This window comes from Pezoporus wallicus, unplaced genomic scaffold (genome assembly GCF_028554395.1).
Source record: "Pezoporus wallicus isolate ANWC-B61680 ecotype Strahan unplaced genomic scaffold, APGP_CSIRO_Pwel_v1 contig_4131, whole genome shotgun sequence".
Taxonomy (NCBI): Eukaryota; Metazoa; Chordata; class Aves; order Psittaciformes; family Psittacidae; genus Pezoporus; species Pezoporus wallicus.
The window spans coordinates 2,407,589-2,432,325 of record NW_026641950.1 but is presented as its reverse complement, the minus strand read 5'-3'; the positions used below and the strand labels follow the sequence as shown (position 1 = coordinate 2,432,325).

At 36.1% G+C, this 24,737-nt stretch overlaps 1 protein-coding gene across 2 annotated transcripts in view; it reads left to right on the top strand.

The window, feature by feature from the left end:
• ARMC1 (armadillo repeat containing 1) overlaps positions 1-24,527 on the top strand; it is a 30,410-nt gene extending 5,883 nt beyond the window's left edge. For both annotated transcript variants that reach the window (XM_057426087.1, XM_057426086.1), the window contains exons 3-7: positions 4-95; positions 17,853-18,042; positions 21,469-21,585; positions 21,681-21,755; positions 22,292-24,527. In XM_057426087.1, the coding sequence (XP_057282070.1) occupies positions 4-95; positions 17,853-18,042; positions 21,469-21,585; positions 21,681-21,755; positions 22,292-22,483 (666 nt within the window). In that variant the 3' untranslated portion in view covers positions 22,484-24,527. The remainder of the gene's footprint in view (positions 1-3; positions 96-17,852; positions 18,043-21,468; positions 21,586-21,680; positions 21,756-22,291) is intronic.
• The last annotated feature ends 210 nt before the right edge of the window (positions 24,528-24,737 follow it).

The window sequence follows — 24,737 nt, the reverse complement described above, 5'->3', positions numbered from 1 at the left end:
TAGGCCCTTCGCTATTTGGCAGAGTGCCGTGCCAACAGAGAAAAGATGAAAAGTGAATTGGGTATGATGCTCAGCTTACAGAATGTAATACAAAAGTAAGTTTATGGTGGGTTATTGGATCCAAAGACAGTGTGAATGTAACATTCTGATGCAAAGTGAAACTTTGACTATTAATTTGTATAGCAAACTTTTAATACTGCATTCTTTATGTGCTGCAAGCAATTGATGGTTTTTATTTTTCAGTATAGCGAAGTAATTAGACCATGATCTACAAAAAATATTCATTTGAAAGTAATTTGCCGAACAGATTTCTTGCCCTTGTTACAGAAAACTAATTTTGTCTCTTCCCTTTAGGTTCTCTTTTAATCCTTCTCATCATTGTATATGGGTGCCTTGCACTAGTGCATTAATGAAATAGGCTGGCATCTGCCACATTTATCCTCTTAGAAGGGAAATTGTATGTGCAATGTATTTGTTTCAGTGTACTTTTGAAGGTATGTATTTGCACTTCTGTATTGAGGAAGCATCTTGCAGGTGGAGTGGAAGTCAGTGAGGTTTTTGGTGGTTTACTAATTTCTTGGTAGATTGGGTCAACTCGGTTATGTCTCAAAATTTGCAACTGTTGGATTTTGTTAAGATTGTTAACTGTTGAGTCTTGGATACTGGAACATGTGTGGGTACATGCACTCTGGAGAAGATGCACATGTGCACTTACCAGTAGAAATTAATATGATACACTAAGATGAATCATTATTAACAAAAAAACCCCAACATACCTTCAAAGATTAGCCTGTCATAGCAAGAATTAATTTGCCATCAAGTTACTAAGAGATGCTATTTTATACAGAGCTTGATAGCATTTTAGTTAACTGGACTTTTCAAGATATGAGGAACTGTTTCATGAGGGAGAAGAAAAGTCATATTGCTGCACTGAGGTAAATGTTAACTATTATTTAGAAAAGATGTAACACAAGTAAAATTGGGTGTTAAAGATTCAAGTGGAAAGCTTTTGAATCTCTTATGCGTTAGCTGAATCTCTAATGTATCACTTGTGGTATAAGTTACAAGTTTCTTTTAGAAAAAAAACTGGTCTAGAGTTTGCTAGTTCCTTCATTCCATAGTCCCTCTGGTTTTGGTGGTGTATCTTTTGTTATTCTGTCTCTCTAGCATTGCTTATCTAACGGTGTGAACCTGAAGAATTGGAGGGGAACTTCTAATCTGTCCACAAGTCCTGTGTAGTATATGACCTAAAGGAGATTAAAGCTGTTTACCTTTGAGTACTTCATTAATTCTGCTGAAACTAACAATATTATGCATTGGCATGAAATTCAGCATTGTGCCTGAATATAATCTTTTTATTCACCAGGTACCCAAAACATAAGGATTTAAAACATGCCTTAAGTGGGGCAACAAACTAAATGACTAGAATTCAGAAGAGAATAGTTCTTTTTTTGAATAATGCAATAATAAAACTTTTTTAAATGGTAGGTGTTTTTAATAGGATGTATGGGGAGAAAATGGAATTAAGTTTTACAGTGTTCTCCTTTTCTAAAAGACAAGCATAGTTAAGGTAAAATGCACATAAGTCTTTGCTACTTTTATAATAACAATAAACACTGAAATATTTAAGTAGCAACAGAAGCATATATTTTGAAAGAACTTTTTTCTAGTATAGATTACATGTCTGTTTAGAGCACAGAGACATCCTTAAATTGCTGAAAGGGGAATGCTAGTTCATTATCAGTCTCTGCAGCTTACAAATATTACTTAGGAAACAGTCATAATTAAAACTTTTGTTTAAGGAATTTTACAGACATCTCTTCGACAACATTTTTTTTTCCCTGTGTTTCAATTTCAAGGACTGAAAGTGTGAAGTTCAGAAACATGCAGAAAAGGAGGGATAAGTCAGTAAAAACTGGAAATCTTGTAGGTGTTCTTTTTTTTCTAGAAGGCTCGTTGGCAACAGTAAGAACATTTAATTTGTATGCTTGTAACATTTGGAAAGTGTGATATCATGAAAATTTAAATACATAGCATCTTCAAACACAAGACTTTGTCATGTGCTTGTCAGGATTTTAGGCTTTCACATTGACAGGAAATACTGAAGCTAAGTTTTGTGTTGCCTGCAGAAATATGGAGAAAGATGGTAGAAAAGTCCTGAGAAGATAAATGTAGAATTATTTTTGTCACAATAAACCAATGTTTTGGGGCTGTGTTTTTATGTTAGAAGGTCTGTAGAGGAGAAAACAAGGTCCTTTACCTTCTTGAGATCTACGTCACAAAATGCAGATACTAGCTTTTAATGGGATTTCGGTTTACCAGAAGATGTTGTAGTCCATTGCACTGAAAGGAAACATTAATAAAAGAAGTAATAAATGCTTTGGTAGTAGATGTCATTGTCTACTTCCCAGAATTTGTGGATCTAGCTCATCGCTCTATCTAGTCTAAAATCTTTTTATTATTTCCACAATTTAATTTGGGGTTTAGCTTTTTTTTGTAATATGTTTATAAAATTGTGAACAAACCATATGAAGAGATACGAACATCTGTCAGTATTGTGCTTTTCCAGTTACTCTGTGGTTCTTTGAAGCGAGGCAGAACCCACCACGTTCTGGATCAGAAGTTGTAGTTACTGGCTTTTTGCTCTTGACAGCTTAAGCACATCCTGTGGTCTGAATCTTTTCCTTTCATCAAGGATTTTGTAGCTGTCACTGTTCACTCTCTTTGACTTCTCACTTTACTGAATAATATTCAGTGGCTTTCCCTGTTCTGTACTGAATCGTGACAAACTGTATTCTGCCACTGATAAAGCTGTCTTATGTCTTTTCAGGCAATGAAATGGAGCTTGTGTGCAGAGAGGCAAGTTGCAAACAATATTTGTCATATTTCAGACTAAAGTTGATGTTCAGCAGTGCTGAACTGACACTGTGCTTACGAAGTCAAGAGTTTTAGAATTCCAGTTCTTTTTTGCTTTCAATTATGTAAATTCTGAAATTTAGGGCTTTTTTTGTCATGTGAGTGTCTTTTTTTTTTTTTTTTTTTTTTTTAATAAGCCTTGGAGGTTTCTGTACTAGAGACCTCAAGTTCAGGTATGGAATTTCTTGCCATAACCTGCCTACAGATAACCAGTCTTAACAGATCTTCAAATGGTCAGTGCCATTAGCTGGAAAATAGTTGGACTTGGTTTGCTACTTATGACTTCTTGTAATAGTACATGGGAGCCTCAGGCACAAGCCAAAACGCTTTTTTTGAAACTAATACAGAAATAGTGGAAGAAGAATATAGCACTTGTTTAAACTCATTATCCTGAAGGTAAGGTACTGTTTCCTTCATAAGACTACTGAGGTTGAGAGTTTAAATTGCCACTGGTTTATCTAATGATAAGCAGTAAATTATATTTTGTACTGCACCATGGAAAATGGGTAGGAAATATTTGAGAGACCTTCAGGTTTAATTGTAATTATTTGAGGTACCTGCATGTTTAATTTCATAACTTACCAGTCCCATAGAATTATCTGGTCAGCTTTTTTGTATTTGCTTATAATAAGCATTATAGCTCACTTGTGAAAATCATTTTGCTGCATAAAAGGAATGTTCAGCTAACTCCTTAGTTGATACTACATTTCACATAAGGAACAAAGGATAAGTTTGAGGTTCATTGTGAGAGTGATTCTCAAGATGTATGAGCACTAGGTTTTGCTGACAGAAGAGTAACATTTAGATGTAGAGACTGAAGCCTATAGGCTCTAGAACAGAAATATGAAATGTCAGCTCTGAGGAGTGCAGAATAAAAATCTGAAGGCAGTGAGATTTTTACATATTTAGGATTTCTTTTCAGGCTGAACTTGATTTGGAACATGTATATGACTTTCTGAGATACATCATAGGAAAAGCTTTATACAATTCCACATTTTCTAGGACATGTGAGGAGCTGTTCAAGTTTCATGGAATACTTCAAAACATTTTTCAAATGTAAAAAATTCTGTTGCCCTTCTCTATATTTACTGTTTTTTTTTGTAACGGGACATTTTTCTTTTCATCCAGTTCTGCTTATTTTTAAGTGAAGCTTGGTCCGTCTTCATGTTATCAGCTAAGAGTAGTAACAATGTTGGAGAGAAATCAGACCTTTAAAGTCCTTACCGGCAGGTTTCCAAACTTTTCTTTTAATATTTTGTTTTGCTTTTTATGGCTCATACTGCTTTGTTATAGTCACAAAAATGTTTCACTCCCTTGCCAGGTGACTGAGTACTTGGAAATGTATGTATAGAAATGTATGAGCCAATAGGTAAAAAGAAGAGGAGAAATTGAGGCTCATTGGAGAATGATGTTTCATTCTATTCCATCAGTCATCAACTGTTATTTAATACTGAAAACTGGTTTAGTTGCTGGCTTTATGAATTCTATAGAGGACTTACTGTATCCGTATGGACTTTATAAAATGTTATTAGCAGCTTCTAGAATTAAAATTAATTAGGATTTATAGCCTACAAGGAAAGACACTAATTTGTGTTCAGAGTGAAAGTGACTTTTGATGGACAGTAAAGGTCAAAGTTCATAATTTTTCATAATCTCTGTAAGTAGCATGTTGGTATTGTTTAAATATAACTAACATATTTAAAAAAACTGATGAAGAGTCAATACACTGAATAGCTCTTATTATGGAACAGCAAATTACTGAGAGTAAAATTCCAATTACTTAGCTAAAAGAGCTTTTCAAGATAGTCTTCCTTTGCCAGGGTGTCAGATTTAACAAGCTGAACTAAATCCAGTGCATTAATCAGCTCTTCCAATTTATTACTTGCCTAAGAAGATTAGGGCAATTAATATGTGTTTAATTAGAGTCCCTTGCAGATCTAGTAAAATACATGCAGTCTGTAATTGCTGACTTCTTACTCAATTTTAATTTTTGGTAGCCTTAATTACCTCTACTTTTTGAAAAATTAATTATTTGTTGAAACCACCAAAGTTTAAATTTATTATGTTGGACCAAAAAACTGAAAAATAAAGCCCAATATTTCAGGAAGTGTTAGCTGAAATTAACGTTAGGGATGCAGCATCACAAGAGTTATCTAATTTTTATTGTGTGACATGCTACTTCCCCCCCCCCCCTTTTTTTTTGTTTCCCTCTTTTTTTTCGTGAGAAAAGAGGATTGGTTGGAGAAAGACAGTGCAAAGGCCATTTATTAATTAGTAAGAAAGTGAACTACATATTTAAAGGGATATCTGATGATGAAAGGGATGTTGCCATTTCAGAACTGGCTTCAAGGTAATACTTCATGAGAAATTATAGCTAAAATTTTGTAGCCTTTTTGCATTTACTGCATTTATACATTTATGCCATTGATTGGAATACTTAAATTCTGATCTGCAAAGGAGAAAGAAATAGCTTTTTTCAGACTGTGGAGATTTTCTATACCTGAATCATTTAGTAATGTTATTTTTGTAATCCATGGTATGTGGGGCTTTTTTACACATCAGAATTGAGAAATAGTTGAGATTGGGTAATGGGATTCTGTTGCAGGGTTATTTTTGGAATCTACCATACTTGTGATTCTGTACTGAGCAGCTGTGTTTTTGGAGAAAAACATGGTTATCCTATGTCTTAGATATTCCTGTGAGCAGGAGCTTCCAAAAACTTTGGTTTTAGGAATTACTTACAAATTGCTGTGTATCACCTGAAACAAAGAGTAATACACACTTCCCTCTATTCCATGTTAACTTTCCTGGCCTTCCCTTTCCTGTTATTTTCCCAAGCCTCTGTGTTTTACTCACTTTGTTACATTTTGTCTATTAGAAGCAAAGTGCTTCTAGAAAATTACACTGCTTGCTGGTGCATCTGTTTGGGCTGTGGGGCTCCAGTCAATTCAGTGCTCTAGCAATGTGCTTGTTAATAATAGATGCTCACAGCAGGAGGACATCTGCCGGCTGTTTTATTCAGCATTGTTAAGCAAAGTGGCTGAATATCCTCCTCCCCCACCTCTAGTTTCTTTAGGGAATGTGTTTATTGTATATTTTGGTAATCTTACAAGTTTCAGAAATAGTTTGGTGTTTGAAGTTATTTTTGAAAAAGCATCCTCTTCCAAAAAAAACCCACCAAACAAACCCCAATAAAATATTAGGAAATGTAGGAAACATCAGTATGTCCTCTTTAAATATACAGTATTAAATATACAGCTGAATGCTCCTTTTCTCTGTCAAACAGCTTCCTGGGATTTGGAGGAGATTATCAAGGAGTTAAGGGGTAGGGGAGAGAATGGGGGCAGTGCTGTAGGCTACATAGGTCAGTAAGGCATGTACTCCGTAAAAGTTCATGCTGTTTTTGCTTGTGGGTCATGATAAACTAATAAAGAGTTCAGAATTTATCACAGTTCAGCAATTGTTTTAAAAATATTTCAAGACCTTTTGTTTTATTTCTGTAATATATTTGGCATTATGGAGGATATCTGAAGTCATGTCAACACTGATGCAGGCAAAGGAACAAAAAGTAACAAGAAGTAAACCACAAAAAGCATTAATAGAAGCATAGAATGGTTAGGGTTGGAAAAGACCATAAGATAATCTAGTTCCAGCCCCCATGCCATGGGCAGGTTATGAAATGGTGTAAAATCCTAGTTTTACAGTATTGGTGTTAACCTGGATTTTAGTCATATTATAATGGGCTTTCTAGGAGAATTTTATGGGGTTTGTGAGATAAGAAAATAAGGTTTAAAGGCTTGGAAAGATGGACATTGTTTGTAGGAATAGTCCAAGACTTGACTGCCAACAATTCAAATATAGCTAGTAATTTACATGTTGAGTATTACTGTGAATTGATATTTTTCAGGGATTCATAGAAAGTAGCAGTCATATAAATAACTGTTCTAAAGGTTTATTATGAAAAGTGTGATTTAGGATGAGCTGATTGGGGTGTTTTTGTCTTTGTGTGTAGAACTGGTTACTGAAAAAATATGAAAGCGTGACCAAATGGGAGTGAGCTGTGCCCTACGGGATGTGCTCAGATGTTCTCTCAGTGTACTTCTGATGTTCAGTTTTGATTTATTTTTTTTTTTTTTTAATCTCAGGACCTCTCTGTAGTCAGAGGTATTACAAAGTCATTGTTTCTTCCTGCACACAACTTCTTTGTTTAGTGAGCTCTATACAATCAGTAGTGTTTCTATACTTAAAACTTTAGGTGGTTGTCAAGCTCTAGATTTGGCTTTTGTGTGTTTGTATTACTGTTTTTATTCTGTCACGTGTCTATAATTCTTATTATAATGTTTCTGACTGCAGTCAGAATCCATTTTGGTTTCATGTCTTGCTTTCAAAGCTGCTACGTTTACCTTATAATATCCCACTAGATACCTGGCATCTGTATCACGGCTGCCGGTTGTGTAGCTTTTCATTTGATGTCTGTCTCAATTCATGTACTATATATATACATAGACTTTTTAATAAAACCAGTTCAACACAATACTAATTCAGTAGCCTAACTCTTAGTATACTAATTCAATATATGTACGCACTCAGTGAAGCAGCGAACCAGCAGCTTCTGTAACTGGTTTCCATGCAGTGCTTGCAGTTACTGCGCAGCTTTTTTGGTATGTCTCTGACACTACAGTGCTTGCATTTCAACACCTTCATCCTCTTTTTTTGATACAAATATTTTATTTTCTTGATATTTAGTGAATTCCAATTAATTGATAAATAATGAGGTATCAAAGTAATCATTAATGCAGTGTTTTTAGTTGGTCATTTATGTAATGTCAGATTTAGAGACTGCCTGTAAGTTCTTCAGAATCATGGCCTTCAGCTGGTTTACAATGACTGCATTAAGAATGTGATAACGCTTAATACAGGACATGTAACTTGCTACTTAACCGTTGAAGTACCTAATTTCTACAGAGGTGATTTATGTACAATATCTGATAAGGTACGTTATCAAATTGTAGGTTCCTAAACCTGGAAAACACTTTTCAGTACCTCCTACTGCGTAAACAGGCATTATTTTGGTGGTGTTTTTTGGCAGAGAGAGGGCCATGATCATAATTGCTTTGAGTGCTTTGTATTTAAATGTGAAGAAATGAGTTCGTAAGTTAGAAAATAAACTAGTAGTTGGAGGCAAGAAACTAGAAGTTATAGGCAAATTGTGACAAGTATTGCAGAATGGGGGGGGGGGGTAAAAGAGAACATTAAAACACTGAAAAAAAGGTGTGTGAAGTATAAAATAACTTTTCTAAAAATATATGTATATCAAAGCCTTTGGTCAGTGTCCTAGTCAATTTCTTCTTTGTTTAGAAAATAGCTGGAGCAGGAGGTTAAGTATTTTAGAAAGCAGTGGTTTTATTCCTGTTTTCCTGCAGACTTGTATTAAAACAAATACGGAACACTTGAGAAACATTGGTTATAAAAAATGAAATGGTTCACAGAGCATGGCACGATGTTCTGATATGTTAAAAAAATAGAAGCTGAATTGGCATTTAGCTTATTACTGAGTGTATGGTGGGGGAAAAAAAAAAATCAATCTAAAGTCAGTGCCTCAAGACCCCCTTGACATGGTATGCCAAAAGGCAACTGTCTTCTCTTTTAGTGGCAAGGTTCAGTACTGAGGTTGAAGGGAAGAGATTTAAGTGGATTGGCAGAAGAGTCAGGAATGGTAATAGCAACACAGGGTGCCTTTACTACTCAATAAAACTTGTCATCAGCTGGTGTGGAAAACATTTTGAGAACACAGTGACCTTCACTGGTTACTGTTGAATTTACAAGAAGTGCCAAGATAGCATTTTGAGATGCTGTCTTTTGCTAATGGCTTACTAAAATAAAGAGCAAAGGAGGCTTATGATGCTTTGAAATGCAAGTAGCAAGTTGTGTTGCAAAGTATTTAATACTTACCGCAGGTGCAGATTGACAGTGTTGTGGGCTGGAGCCTACATTTATCTGTGAAAAAGGAGTTGATAGATACGTAGCACTTGTAAGGTTTCTCATCTTTCCTTGTCAGTATCAAATGTCTGCTTTTGGGTTACAATGAGCTTGTCCACAGGTGATTTTTGTCCCTAGTATGACTTTCATGCTAAGCGTCCCAAAAAAGTTGCAGATTTTTTGTCTGTTAATCCATAACTGTCTGGATTACCCCCCAAACACTTTTTTCTTTTATTTTTTTTAATTTCTTTCCTGCATGCTGCTCAATCAAGAAACAGAGGAAAGTGCTGGTAATTAGAAGTTACATAGTTTCACGTGGATATTACAGGCAGTAAGTGCTACAGAGGGAAATGCCTCAAAAAATATTAGTGATGAAAAGAGTCTGCATTAGCAGTTTCTGAATGGAGCTGTTATTTCAGAAGAAAGTGAATTTTACTCTGGAACAACTAATGCAAAGTAGATATGTTATTCTGAATTAGATGTATTTATGTTCAGGAATGTGTTTTTATACTTTGTTGGTTTGCAGTATATGCTGCAATATAATTTTCTGCAAGATTTCCATTGAATTTGGCAGGTAGGAAATCCTGTGCACTAACTTGGAACAAGTTAAAATTATTAGTGCATTCTGTAATTGCACAGTGCATAATAGAGTTCACACGGAATTTTTTCCTAAACCTTGGTACATGCTTCAACCTGTATTCTGCATGACTGCTGTCCCTTTGGCTAGCAGTGAAGCTGCTCATACTGGCTTGCTTTAAACAAAAAAAAAAAATCCATTGGCAATGTATAAGTAGTACAAGAGTATGAAAACAAGATGTTTAAATAATAGTTGCTTTCAACATTACTTACTTCAAATCTCTGCTGAATAAATTAATAATAAATAATAATAAATTAATAAATTAGCAAATCAGTCAAATAGAAAGTTTACACACAGATATGCCTATGCATTTTTTTCCTCTGGTACAGGTTGCTGTAGTTTAATTCTTACTATTCACATGGGTTTTGTTTAGGAAAGCCTTCATCTGTAGGTTTGTAAGCCTTTCTTTTTACTTTCTCCAATAGTTTTCAGGGAAATGATCAGTTGAAGCTTACTTCTCAGAATTAAAATAAACCGTGAGGTTAAGACAAAAATGTTTTCTAGGTAATTATATACCATCATCATGTATTATAATATGATATACTTGATGCTGTTAGCATGCTAATAATACAAGAAGTGGTATTTGGCATCCTTCCAAGCTGTTTCCAAAATGTGAGCATCATTCCAGAACTACCAGTAGTGCTACCTGATCACTACAGCAGGGTTAGCAGGAAGGATTGGCTTTTTAATGCTATTATTCGATAACTTCCACCATAAAAGGACCAGGGACAGTTGTTACCCTTAAGATTTATTTTGTTTTTAACCCCAGTGCAGTTTGTTGAAGCTATATAATAAACATGATTTCTGCCATATAAATCCATGAAATGATTACTGTTCATTAGCAGGCAAGATGTTGGAACTAGCTACTGTGAAATTCAACATGGAGTTTGTGTGTCTGTTACACAGACTCTTGTCTAGCAAATGCTACTCTGAAGCCTTTTGAGTTTAGTTGAGTAACAGGCCTGGATTTTTATTTTTTTTTAGATGGAGAATATGTCCATATGGTAGGTACCAAGCTGTGGAAGATCAAAAGTTGATCTTCCATTTAGCATATAAATAGCAAGAGTTAAAATTGGATTAATAGCTAAGTTAAACATATGGCATATGTTTGAATCTGTTAATCCCATTCGTGAAAGTTTGTTCTCTTCTTGTGATCAGAGGACAATAGAATGAATCAGGGAAATGTTCTAAGCACGGGTAATTAGTTTGCTAAATATCACAGGCACCTATCTTACGTCAGTCAATGGGATTATACTGTGATTTTCCTCAGATTTAAATTTGTATTGAAGTTTTTCAGCAGTCTTCAAAACATCCCAGCATTTACATGTGATTTATCTGAATTTTCAGGGTCATTAGGCATATGACTTAAATTGAGCTGGAAGTGGTGCTGGGAAATCCAATTCTTGCTCCTAATTTCAGTGAGGTATCTTTTGTTTAGTACAAAATCAACTTCAGTACATCGTTTCCTCATTTTGTCCCGAACTTTTACTGTAGTGTTTCCTAGGTCAAATTGTCATAGTGTGAGTAGAGTCTGGAATGCTTGCCAAGTGGGAGGAATCTTACGGGTCTGGAAAGCATTCCAGGGAAGTCTGTCTGACATTGCCTTGTTTCCATGGTGCAATAGCCTTGGAGTAAATAAAGGTGACATGTAGCTAGCACATGGTTGATACCATTAGAGTGCAGTCACATAATGCACCTGCACTCACACAGTACATAGGTTCATCACAGTCCAGCTGCTTGGTCCTTGGATTTGGAAATTCATAGTGCTGCAGATCATTGTGTCACTTCAAGCTTGCCCAGTCCTACAGGTTCAATTGGTTTTCCTGTTCTGTGCTTATGAATTAGCTTTCCTATTGTTAACCCACTGTTACGCGTGATCTGTTGTTGTTGGCTAGAATAAGGATCCTGCTGTCTATATTCTTGAGGATTTTGGCTTCTTACTTTTAAGAAAGCAGGTGGTAACTGTTTTTGTCAGCTGCTGTGTAACGTTATTTGGTCCTTACTGGGTGTTTTGTGGCTAGAGGGAGCTGAGGTGTACTGTCATGGGTAGCATGTTAATAGCACTGTAATGGGACTGTGAGAAAAAGTGCATTGAAGTGCTCTTTTCCAGGTTGTTTTCAGATTACTTGCCTGTTGCCTGGAATGAGTCAGGAGAGCAGCTTGTGAGCCCACTGTATCATGGGATGCACTAAAATCTCACAAGAAAGAGCAGCATTCTTGGAGATGAGAAAGAATCTTGCCCTGGCACTGGAGCAGAACAGCCAGTAAAACAGCCAGATCAGATAACTGTCTTGAAACAGATTGCCTTTTCTCTAATACCATGCTCTTTCTTTAGGCTTGTCATTCATGCTCAAAGTTTTCATCAAAACCATGTCAATCACTGTGTCTCACTTCTAGAATCAAGGATTAATGATTTCCAACCTTCCCTTGCAGAATGTAGCAATTCTTTGCGGCTTACTGCTCCCTTTAGTTGTTGCTAGAGACAATTTCTGTCTTTAAATACAGAAAGAATGGGCTCTAAAAGAAATTGGTTACCTGGAAACGCATACATCAATGGTCTTAAGGCGTAGTTGATAGGAATATCAATTTGTTAGCCATTTTTAAACCATAATTATATCAAATGATAGTTAAATCAAAAGTACATGCTTTAAGGTTTCTAATGCAGGAGCATTTCCCCCACAATGTACTTAGAATTCATGCCAATCCATTAAATTCTTACTTGTGCTTTTTGTGTCGTAGAAGGATACTACGTTTGTTGCAGCAAATGAGGTTCAATATGGAAATAAAATGATGATTGAGAATAGAACTGCTTGGGCTCTTAGGGGAAAAATATTATTTCTGCCTCACAGGGGCAGTACTTGCATGTATTAAGAGGGGTTGAGTGAAAATGTCTACTTCTGTGTGATCATAAGTTTTCTCAGACTTTTTGGGAGGATGCTGCTTGGGTCATTCTAAAAATTGAGTCTCTCAAAGTGGTATTTTGAATTTGAAGATCTGTGCTTTAAGGTACTATTTTTCCAGTAGAATGTAAACTTCTTGAGATTGCAATACAGAAAGTTTTACCTGAACTGACTTTGCAAGGTTAAGGTCTATTTCCTTAGCTTTGGGTTGGGTTAATATTTCTTTCACCACTGCTAGCTTTCTTTGCTTTTACAGGCCTGCTCTTAACATTAATTTTTCTGTGTGTTGGTTTGCTAAGTACTTGTGAAAAAGAGTATAACGGTGAGCCATAAAGTGCATGTCCACCTTGTCTGATTGGCTGTTCAGAAGCATTCCTTCATGAGTTGTAAGACTGTATGCCATAGCCCCTCTTTGAAGGGGCGATGTGTACTGACAATATGTATAGTACAGACTATACAGATATGTTAAAGTGTTTATTGCATGTGAATAGAAGATGTATCGTAAATATACTGTTCTTGTATATCATTTTCCTTGCTTGGACCTTGTCAGAGTTTGGGGCTGTTCAGTGGTAGAAAGAGTCTGCCTCTGATTGCCCTCCTCTCATACAGGTTTCTCAGTCTTGTGTAGGGAGTGATCTGTAGTTCTTCTATCCTGAGGTGTAAGTGATGCCTCCTAAAGCTAGAAGTTGAGAATGATCTGTCTTTGGATCCCTTACTCCTGAGCAACCCTGGGGAAAAAGGTCTGTTGGTACAAGGCTGAAATTGGTCACTAGATTACGAGTACTCTTTTTACTCTTTCTTTTTGTAGTTCAAATGTAAACTCCTGTGTGAGCTTAGGTACATTGACATTTTCATCTATGTTGTGAAATGACTGGAGGTTAAAATATTTCTTTGGTGTTCCTCTGTGCCCTTACTTTTGGTTCTATACTAGATTTACTGAACACAATTATTATGCTAGGTAGAATTATGAAAAAATGCTATAGATTGAATGAGAAAACTTGGAGCAGCATTTTCCTAAAATCAGTATCATATCTGAACCAGTAAACTACTGGATTTTTAAGCTTTGTATTTAAAGCTTCTGAATTGATATTGTAAGGTATAATAACTTGTCCTCGATGACTGTGGCTAGTATGATCATGGCATAAGATAAAGTGAAAACATTTGAAATACCAATTGATAAATGCCTTAATAAGTTTTGAGAACAAAGCCTCCCCTTTTTCATCTAGCTTTCTCTTTAGTTCATGATGTCTTAAAATAAAACAATTTAGGACTGAGCAGTTAACTGTAAGTCTAGATATGGGAGCAGTAAATTTATGAAATCAAAATAAAATTACACAGCTGCTTATATGTCAGTCTTTATAATTACTAGGTGCATTAGAATTAGGTAAACCATCATAGAATGGTTTGGGTTGGAAGGGATCTTAGAGATTGTCTAGTTCCACCCCTCCACCATGGAGAGGGACACCTTCCACCAGACCAGGTGCCCCATCCAACCTGTTTTGTTTGTTTGTTTTGGAAAACAATATGTAGGAAAAATAGTTGGCAGGAAAATCAAATACATGTTTGCTTTACTTACATAAAAACCTAAAAATAAATACACATCACATACGCCTTTGGAGTTGTAGCCAGTAATTTTTGTGTCCTTCAAGTTTAGCTCAAACCTTGAAAAGTGTCCTGTTTTGCTAATAAAACCTCTGCAGGACTTGGACCATGTTTACAAAGTTATTTTTAATGGTGAAGAAATGGGGACTATTTCTTGTATCTTCTTTTGACAGATACAGCACATGTCACTTGGATTCTGTGTTCGTATTACTTATACAGCCAGTCTTGGGTGAACATAATGGAAGGACAGGCAGCAATCTAGGATGACAGAAATTCAAGAAGACAGTGAAAATTAAAGGTTTGGGTTTCTGACAGGCATCTTCTGAATCTTGCTGAAGTAATGTAGTATGTTGCAGCCTCTGAAAGAGATGGTAACCAGCCCTTACCAACTGTTACTCTGCTATCACTAGAGACTACCGTTTCCCTGGCAGGATAGCAGAACACTGGTCGTAGAATTGTAGTATAGCCCAGATTGAAAGGGACCTTGAATAATCATCTAATCCAACCTTTCCTGTGAAAGGGAGGCTAGATGACACTGACTAGTGACTGACTGCCCAGTCATATCATGAAAACTTCAGTGGTGAGCACTCTGCCATGTCCCTGCAGTGTTCCAGTGATTTTTGTCAAACAGTCTCTGATTATATAGTGACTTTATAGTGTACCTGTACCTTCAGTGGTAAATAAAGTGCTGTGCTAGATGGGAGTGGCAGAAACATGAGCAAGAGTTCCCTTCTGCTGCTCTGATGGTGGACAGCTGTGAGTAGTGGTATCTGAAACTGCTGACATACAGGTGCTGGGGAGGGCCTGTGTCAGTGCCCTCAGAACCGTCTTCTCTTAAGGTTGCATTTTTTTCTCATTTCAGGCAATAAAATCATAGCCCATGTGTTACTTTTGTTAAAACAAACAAAAAATCGCCACTATTCTATTCTATTTTAATTTTACATGTAATTTCATTGTATTTAGAATCATAGAATAGTTAGGGTTGGACAGGACCTTAAGATCATCAAGTTCCAACCTCCCTGCCATGGGTAGGGACACCTCACACTAAACCGTGTCACCCAAGGCTCTGTCCAACCTGGCCTTGAACACTGCCTGGGATGGAGCATTCACAGCTTCCTTGGGCAACGCATTCCATATTTATCATTTTCTTACCAATTAAGTGTATAAAGAAACTGAGCCAGTGTTGAATGGGGAAGGTTTATTATACTTACTTCTAGGTAGGTATGTTTTTTTGTTAAAGATCATAGTTTGAATTGGAAGAGACCTTTAAAGGTCATCTGATCCAAATCCCCTGCAATGAGCAGGGACATCTTCAACTAGATCAGATTTGCTCAGAGCCCTGTCTAATCTGACCTTGAATGTTTCCAGGGATGGGACATCTATCACCTCTCTGAGCAACCTGTGTGGGTGTTTCACCACCCTTATTGTAAAAAAATTCTTCTTATATTTAGTGTGATGTTAAGATTTCTAGTCTTTTTATAGCTGTTGTATAAATTAATGAAAGAATAACAGATTGATGCAAAACTTACGTTCACTCATTTTACCAGTACACTAAAAATTGTAGAAGGCTTTGTGTGGGATTTTGCACATCTTTGGTTTAACTGAGGTGCTGAAAGGGTAGTATTGCATTTCTGCAGACTAAAACTGGCTTATACCTTTATTGGGGATTGTTCTGCAATCTGATACTCATATGTGACATCTGTTGTTCTTGCCCTTGTAATGTAGTATATGAGTTTCACACTGCTTATTATTGGTTGCTTATTTTTCAACAGATTCTCTTTATATAAGATTAAAATCTTGTAATCTTCTGTTTGGTATTTTTAACGTTTATTATGTAAGAAGGGTAAGTAGAGTTATCACCTCTAACTTAGTGGTAGATACTATTAATCCTCTATTTGGGAAAATACAGGAAGTTGAGTAGCTTGTTTGTGTGTGTGTGTGCGCATGTATGATTTTTACCTGTATAGACTTGTTTTAGGAATATTGTCGAATGCTTGGATCAAGTGAGAGCAGATTTAAATTTCTGTTTTCAAATCAATGGCTTGTTTCAATAGTACAGTTAATTTTAGGTCATTAGTTTTCAAAGAACTGGCAGCTATAATGTTTGGAGCATAAAACACATGAAAATCACTGTTTTTTTACTTTTAGACATTTGCATATTTTACATTTGTTGATGCCTTGATAACTTCAAATTACTGTTCTTTTGTGTAGGTATATATGTTATGGCTAGTATTAAGTATATTTTATTTCTTATTTGTCTTTCTGTTTTTTTTTTCTCTAACTCTGGGATGCAATAGTACAATTGTATTCAAACAAAAACTTACCAACAGCAAAGTGGGTGCTGTAGGTGGGATAGTGATATTTTCAACAGTGTTCTTAGTTAACTGTACTTAAACTTACCAAAGCTTTAAAGTCCTCTGTTGTAAATCACTTGATACAGACAAGATATTTGTTGTTGAAAGAATTTGCCAAGGCTAATGGTGGGTAAATTTCTTAGTATCTTGATAAAATGTCACTTTTTCACAAGCTAATTTATTACTACCTCAGGACACCAGCATGCACGGCTTTACCATCTATTCTATTACTTTATCTAATAAATTATGGAAGGTTGAAGTTGCAGTCTTTGTGAGTTCCCAGCCCTTGTTTCTGTGAATTAGCATAAGCATTTTCTTCACCATAGGAAAGCAGAACATAATCATGTATTTAAAATTGAACATATGCTGAAATGCTTTGCTATTTTAGGTCTTGGTTGTTTGCTTATTACTTCTTTTTTTCCTTTCTTTCTTTGAATGCTATCAACGTACTGCATGATCACAAGAGCTCACATTTTCTTCTCCGAGTGCTGTTCAAAACAAGGTGCAGAGAAGAGAATGAAAAAGAAAGGCTAGCTGGGACCTCCACAAGTTGAGGACTCCTAACATGCCTGCTTCAGTGTTCTTTCTTGTCCATATGGTAGAATGGAAAAATGTGTTTAATGTCTGGTAATTAAGGAAGTAAAATGGGGAAAAAAATAAATCTAAAGGTACTTGTTACTTTCTTAGTGTTTGGTAAACAGAGCAGCAAAGCTGTCATTCATCATTTTAAGATTAATTGCAACTTGATGCCATAATAATTTTGCCTCTGCACATAGCTTTAAATCACTGGCATAATTAAAACAGGGCTGAATATGGACAACAGATTTATATTAGTACCTTACTAAAGTTAGTTTTAATCAATCATAAGAACTTAATATATATTCGGTCTATTATCTACTTTTCTTCCTATCTAAAAAAAAAATGCTTACCATATGGTTTGTACCATGACTTTTAGTCTAATCAGAAATAACTTTTGGATTCTTTAAGAAAATCTGTGTTTCTGCTTTGCTGTTGATGCCTTGTATCTTTTGGAGAAGAAAACATTTGGAAAAATTGCAGTTCTACAGAGAAAGTATTTTTACTATGTAGCAAGGAAGGTGGGAAATGAAAGATAACACAAGGCGATTGGAGATCTTTTGTTTAAAAAGAAAAAAGCTCTGTGCAAAGTGTTTTCTTTGTAGCAGTCAAACTGATGTAGACTGTATTCATGTTGTTTGAGAACACAGAGTTGTTTATAGTGATATTAGAATTAACAGAGTGACATAAAAATTGGAGTATGGGAATAGAAATAGTTTTACGTTGTTTCTCCTCTCCCCTTTTAAAGATTTTGCTATGTGTTGACTGTGTAACTGTATTTCTGTAGCACGTGGAGTATTCCAGTTGCAAGGAGATAACCAGCAGCTGTTTGGAGCTTACTAGTGTAAGCGCAAATATTTAGAAATTTTAATCCCTTTTTTCTTTAAGGACCACTACACCAGGAGAGACTAAACTTTTAGCTTCTGAAGTCTATGATATCCTTCAGTCTTCCAACATGTCAGACATGGACAATGTGAATGAGATGAATTATCGTCGACGGAAAGCACAGTTTTTCCTCGGCAGCACAAATAAGCGTGCCAAGACAGTGGTTTTGCATATAGATGGCCTTGATGATTCGGTAAGGAAATCTTAAGTGTTTATGTAAATAACGCATGCTGTACTGAGATGTAATTTGCCCACAGAAATAATGTATTCAGGCTACTTTTGTGGCATCATCGTCAGCAATTTCTGTGGATCGTATTTTGAAGATATGTATTAAGTCTTGCATAAATTGAGCTTAGTCAGAATATCTAAAGATGTTTTAAGGCAGTTTCCATGATGTTTTTTTAATTACTCTAAAACAGTGTTGTGTTTCCACCTCTCCTAGTTTTCTTTCCTTTTTGAAGAAAGTTTGGAATAAAGAAGGTATATTCACCAGTTTTACTTAAAAATAGCTTCTTGTTGTATCAGTTGTGTTAAACTAAAAGGTTTCCTTTTAGTTATGACAGATTTTAGACACTTTTTACTACTTTTAATGTAGCAGTGTTGTGTTTTCTTTAAGCTGGTTTTGCTGCATCTTTTTATTATCTGTGAGATCTTTTCTACTGTAGTGACCAGAATGGCATTTGAGTTAATGAGGTCTCGCTGAGTCTTTATGTAATGTCAGAATAACTTCTACAGATTTATCTACCATACCCCTGTAGATAACACCCCAGGGCCATGTTTGCCTTTTTACGGCTGCCAAACAGCATGTAGACTGTTTAAGCATGTTATCCACAAGTGCCCTCCGGACTCTGTATCTTCAGTTTTGTACCCATTTTAAATGATCAAACCTGATCCTTTGCTTTGTTGCTTTACATTTTGCCAAGTAAGCGTGTCCACAGGCCCAGTTCATCAACAGCATACGCATCGTACTGTTTTCATAAGACCATAGTTAATTCATTTAGAAATAACATGCTGCTCTAGCTCACTTTATACAAAGTAAATATTTTTCACAGTTTTGTCCTTCCAGCACTTACTCTGTCTAGAACGGCAGTGCTTTGTCAACACCATTGGCTTTTGTACTCTGAAGCGGGGTTTGACTTGTTTTGTTTTTTAATTCAGTCCAGTAGGTTGTCTCTTGTTAAGTTTGGTTTGATTTGTTTTTAAGCTTGTAGTTGATTTGTTTGTTCACAGGTATCTCCAAGCAAGGAATCTCATTCACTTCTACTTTGTGAATTTAGATATTCTGGCTATAGTGTGATTCTGTCTTAAAAGTGTTTCTTTGTACTCTTCGACAAATGGAACTCGGTGAGATGTGTGGCGTTTCTCTCTTAAATGCTGAGGCAAAGGTATTCTGAAAAAAGCATCAGATACTCAACTCCAGAGAGCAAAACTGCAGGCTCCTGTAGTTGCCTAGAGCACACCAGCATGTTTTCTTACCTCATTGTTGAAGAAAAGAAAAATCTGACTGTACGCTGGCTGGAGATGGCTAGTGTGCATAGCTCTGTATTTCATCAGATGATTAAAGAAATGTTAGGGATACTCCAGGTGCTCACCTAGCAGTTAAACAACCCTATAATGGTGTTATAAACGTCAGGGTAAGTTGGGACTGGGAAGGTGATGAAGGATGGGAACAATAAAAGCAGTTTAGTTTCATTCCACAGTTTATTTACAGCCTAACAAGCAATGAATATCAGGTGGGGCATACAAGTGTTAAAAGGCATATTAAGTAAACACAGAGCTGTAAACATTGTGTTCTCAGTTTACCTTTGTTTTGTTATTTAGATTTGAAATGGAGTTGCTGTCAGGAATGACTGCAAATCCTATAAAAGCTTGTCGATTTTGAAACCTTAAATAGCAGATACTGATTATTTCAGGAAGGGAGGGGAAAGGTCATTTGTTGTTCAAGATCAAATTATCAACTTGATGATAAGCTTTAAAAAAAAAAAAAGATAAAAATGAAGCAGTACTTCAGGATTCTGTGGCATCCCCCTCAATAAGTCTTCTAGTCTGTACATTTTACTAGTATTTGTTAGGGTATGGGAACCTACATTTCACCTGCCCTACGCTATACCTGCCCTGCCCTGTGCGCATGCGTCATAACTACCATGCAGAAGGATTCTAGCTGTGTGCTGCAGGGGTTTGTGCCTAGCTGCTACAGTTAGACATACTTTGCCAAAGACATCTCTGCAGCAAGGCTGGTGGCTGCCACGCTTCCAGGTTTTTAAGGAGTCTGTATGGACCTTTCTAAGTTTTGTCTTTAAGAAGCCATTCACCAGTTACCTGATCACTGAAAGCCTCATTGCAAATTAAACTGAAGTGCCTGTGATTTAACGTGGGATCTCGGGGTAAAAAGCCAAATTCTGTACAGAGTTGCTACATGCCTGCATAAGTATAGATTATTTTAGGCTAATAAGCTATGAATGTGGTGCCGCTTTTGTCCAAAAGTAGTTTCAACTTTCACTCATGAAAGACAGCCTATCATTTTTGCTATCAGATATTTCCTGTGTGTAGGCCAGGCAGCTTGTCTATCAAAGTTATCTTTTGTAATTCTCAAATGTTAATTATTTTAATACGTAAACTTACACAAATGAATTGTTTCAATATACATGCTAAAGTGCTAAAAACTGCTTTGATTAATTATTAGAGAGAGTAAAAGAATTTAGTTTACTTATGCATGAAAATTATCCCAACTACAGACCAATGATTATATGATAACTAATATAAATATGCTTTGAAATAACTTGCTATTTAAAACCTTGCAGAAATTTGCAGTAAAATTTAAATACATCATTACTTCGAACTTTGTGTAAGGCCATCACAGATACTGTTTATTTCTGGTATAGTGCATCTTTTCTTATTTTCCCCTTCTGTCCTATTAGTCTCTCCAAGTTTATTTTAATCCTTTTTGTTATAACCATCTTGTGCAAATATTAAAAGGGAAGAAAAATCAGAACATTCTAAGATAATATGGAACAGATGCAACTAGTACAGGTCAATGTAATGTTACAGCACAGTAGGTGATGTCACTTGCTTTAAACTTAACATTCTGTGGGTTATCAACCAAATATTTTCTCTCTGAAGTAAGAATTAAGCTTATGCTGTGCAGTGGTGTCTGTGAGCTGCCACAGATAAAGCAGCTGAAAGATACAACAGCTGCTTTGATGCATTCAGTCAGTATGGAGGCAAGGTGTCTGATAAATAGCAACTTACACACTAACTACTCACCAATGAGCACTTCAGTCAATCAGAACTTAACCAGAGGGGACTGTTTAGCTGATCGTACGGAGAAAAACATTCTTTGCTTTTCAGCACTTTCCTCTAATTATTTACAGTCGATTCCATCCTTTGTTGAAAAGAGTAAGCAATTTTTTCTTTTTTCTTTTTTTTTTTTTTTTTTGGTGGCAAGAGGATCTAATATTTGTGCGCTAAAATGGAGGTCTAAGGTTTTATTTTCTGAAGATGTGATTAACTAGCCACCTGCCCTCAGACATACAGGAATTCCTTAACAATCGGTTGTGAGCATTTAGCCATTGTGTATTATGAAAGTACTTTAGTTGTGGGGGTTTTGTTTGTTTTTCAGTCTCGAAGGAATCTTTGTGAAGAAGCCTTGCTGAAAATTAAAGGTGTTATTAGTTTTACCTTTCAAATGGCGGTTCAAAGGTGCGTGGTCCGAATTCGCTCAGACTTGAAAGCAGAGGTAAGCGCTCAGTAACACTCCAGATCCTTCCATTATTGTGTTCTGTCACACTGAACTGTTCTTTTTTTTTTCTTTCTTTTCCTGTGTGCTTGTAGGCATTGGCAACGGCAATAGCATCAACCAAAGTTATGAAGGCACAGCAAGTTGTGAAAAGTGAAAGTGGTGAGGAGGTAGGATACATATCTTTCTAAACTAACCTATCGTTTTAGTTCTGCTGTGTCTTTAATACCAGCACCTTTGTGCTGCAGCATCTGATACCAGGCAACATTTTGTAAGTGGGCGTGCTACACATACAGTACAAGGAGAATAAAGGGTATCCTATGTCAGGACATGTATGCATAGAACAGTTTTACAGAGCTTCCTGCTTAGGAGGACAAAAATACTGTAATTGCTTCTCTCCTTAATGATATGGAAAGGATCACAGTGAACAGAGTTGCTGAAGTGTTTTTATTTCACATCTACATTAAATGGGCTGTGCCTTTATTTGATACTTTTTCTTCCGTGTTAAGCCAAAGCTTTTATTGTGTGTCTTCTAAGCGTAGTAGCTTCCATATATCTAGTAGGTTCCATTTGTATTCTCTCTGTACAGGAGGATGAGGAGGAGTCTCACAAAATACATGCCTGTTGTCTTGAGTATCTGTGTAACTTCCATTCATTCTTTAAGTTACAACATTTGACATAATTTTAATCTATTGTGGTTTATCAGATGCTAGTTCCATTCCAAGATACTCCAGTGGAAGTAGAGCAGAATACAGATCTACCTGAATATTTACCAGAAGACGAAAGCCCGACTAAGGAACAGGACAAAGCAGTGTCTCGTGTTGGGTCACACCCAGAAGGTGCAGCAAGCTGGCTCAGCACGGCAGCCAACTTTCTATCAAGATCTTTCTACTGGTGACTTGTATTTGGTGTTAAAAGACTGTGTGAATGAACCAACAGGGGGGCCAGTTTTCCATTGGTGTGGTGAACTGCCAAGTGCAATTTGCAATAAATCATCACGAAAATTTTAGATTAAGCAAATGTATGCTGCATTTTACATTTTATTGGATGTTTAGCCTGATAGGGCAGGGGTCAAAGGACAGAGGCCTCCAATCAAATTGTTCTTTTTTTCTTTTCCCCTGTAGATTTTATTGCTTCACTTTTTAAATATGGGTCCACTGTTATATACCAAATGTTTATCCATATAGAGCTTTAAGTTTGACTTCACATGAAACACATGGTAGGAAGAATCCGTTTAACTCAAGTCTCAGGGCCTCTGTGAAAGAAAATTCTTAATAGCTCTAGCTGTGCTGTGCATTAAATAAAATGCCCTTTTTATTTCTGCTTCCCTTTGGACTAATGTTGTTTTGTTAAATTTTGTAGATTTTGACTCCAGAGAAAAATACAGTCTGCCTCTTTTTTTGCCTTTATTTTTGCCAGCCACATTCACAGTGTGAGCACGATGTTCCCCTTTCGCTATTAAACTAGACTCACTACAGACTTGAAACTTACACCCTTTTATGTATGTTGAATTTTTTTCCAGTCTGCCCTTAACCACTGGAGTGCTTGAGATTAAGAAATAAGGGATTGAATAAACAAATATGTATACATACGTTGTACAGTAAATAAACTAGAACATATTTGTAATGATGGCTGTGACTGGCTGATATATATATATATATAACTAATAAATACCACTGCCTGCTGTTTAGGCTAGCTGGGAAGAGTGTAGCAAAAAGAGCTGTGGTCTAATGTAGTGATGACCCATTGCAGCTCTGTCTGAAAAGAATAGAGGGATGTAGACTCTATTTGGTTAAGAAGTGGTGTTCACTGTTAGGAAACATTTGATGGTAACTGAAACTTTAAACTTGAAGAATAAAGCAGAACTGAATGCCTCTTGCCACAGTGCCACACTTACAAATTTTGACTTTAACCCTTTTTATTTTACCTAACAAATACGATATGTAATTATTCTTCCCTCCTAATATCTTTCGTGAGACTTCCATCAGCTTGGATAGGCTTAAAATCATGCAAACAATTGCCTTTGCCCTGTTACTTACAGACAGTAGAGGTTTAAAGATGTCTTGGTAGCTTCTGTGACCAGAAGTGATAAAAGTAGAACTTTTGTAGACAGAGAATAACATCTGGCTGAGCTGTTAGTAAACATTGTGTGAGAGGATTCAATACACAGTGCTTGAGAACTGCGGTGCCACTGCTTTGTTACACCAGAGAAATACAGCTGAGAACTAAATAATGTTATAAAATAACCTCATTATACAATGCTTTTTTGTGGTAATGTATTTGCTATAATGTTAATTATATTTACCACTTGGAGACTCAGAAAAAAAATTTAATACATCAAAGTTACTCCCTTGGGCCTATGCACAAGGAATAAAAAAAGATAAATCACAGGCTGTCATAATACTACAGAAATGCTGAGGAAATGATCATGTAAAGTAATAATGCAGCTCAGAGTTCACCCACCCAAGTTAGTTGTCATTTTAGGATTAAAAAAAGAGAAAAGCTTGTTGGCAGACTAGATGTCTCATGTTTTTTAATATATCTAGTTTATTTTTGATTCAGGTTTACACGCACAGATTGAAAATAAAGGCTTTCCAGGGCATGTATTGCTTTAAATATGTAATACTACTCATTTGGCTGTCTAGAATGTTACAGTACCAAATGTGTTTGAAAAGTCCTCTGTTCTATAGCCATGAATGCAGAGTTTTATTTTTCTGCGTTAACATCTGTTTGCATTTGCATTATTGCACATCTCTACTAAAAGACTGCACCCTTTGGATATTAATGGTTCAATACCAGTAGGTATTACAGTTTGTTTGTGCATTTGGTCTGTAGGTGTGCTTTTATGACAGTATTGCAGCTCTTGTAGAACAGTATAAGGCATCTGTAAAAGTTTTTGAAATATATTGTAAAATAATAAAGGATAATATAACTAAACAAAATCTGACTTGTGCCTTTTTAAATGTTTAAAGGGCTGGTGCCTTTTAAAATGTTCTGACGTTCTTTTAAACTGTTAGTGGTATTAGAGGTACGCCTTTTTCATCTTTAATTTAACAGAGGAGTGCAAATGTCTGGTCATAGTGAGGCCTTTGCTGCATATCACAGTAGGGCTTTTGTGCATGTTTAGAACATGCTTTCATTTTAAACTGAGT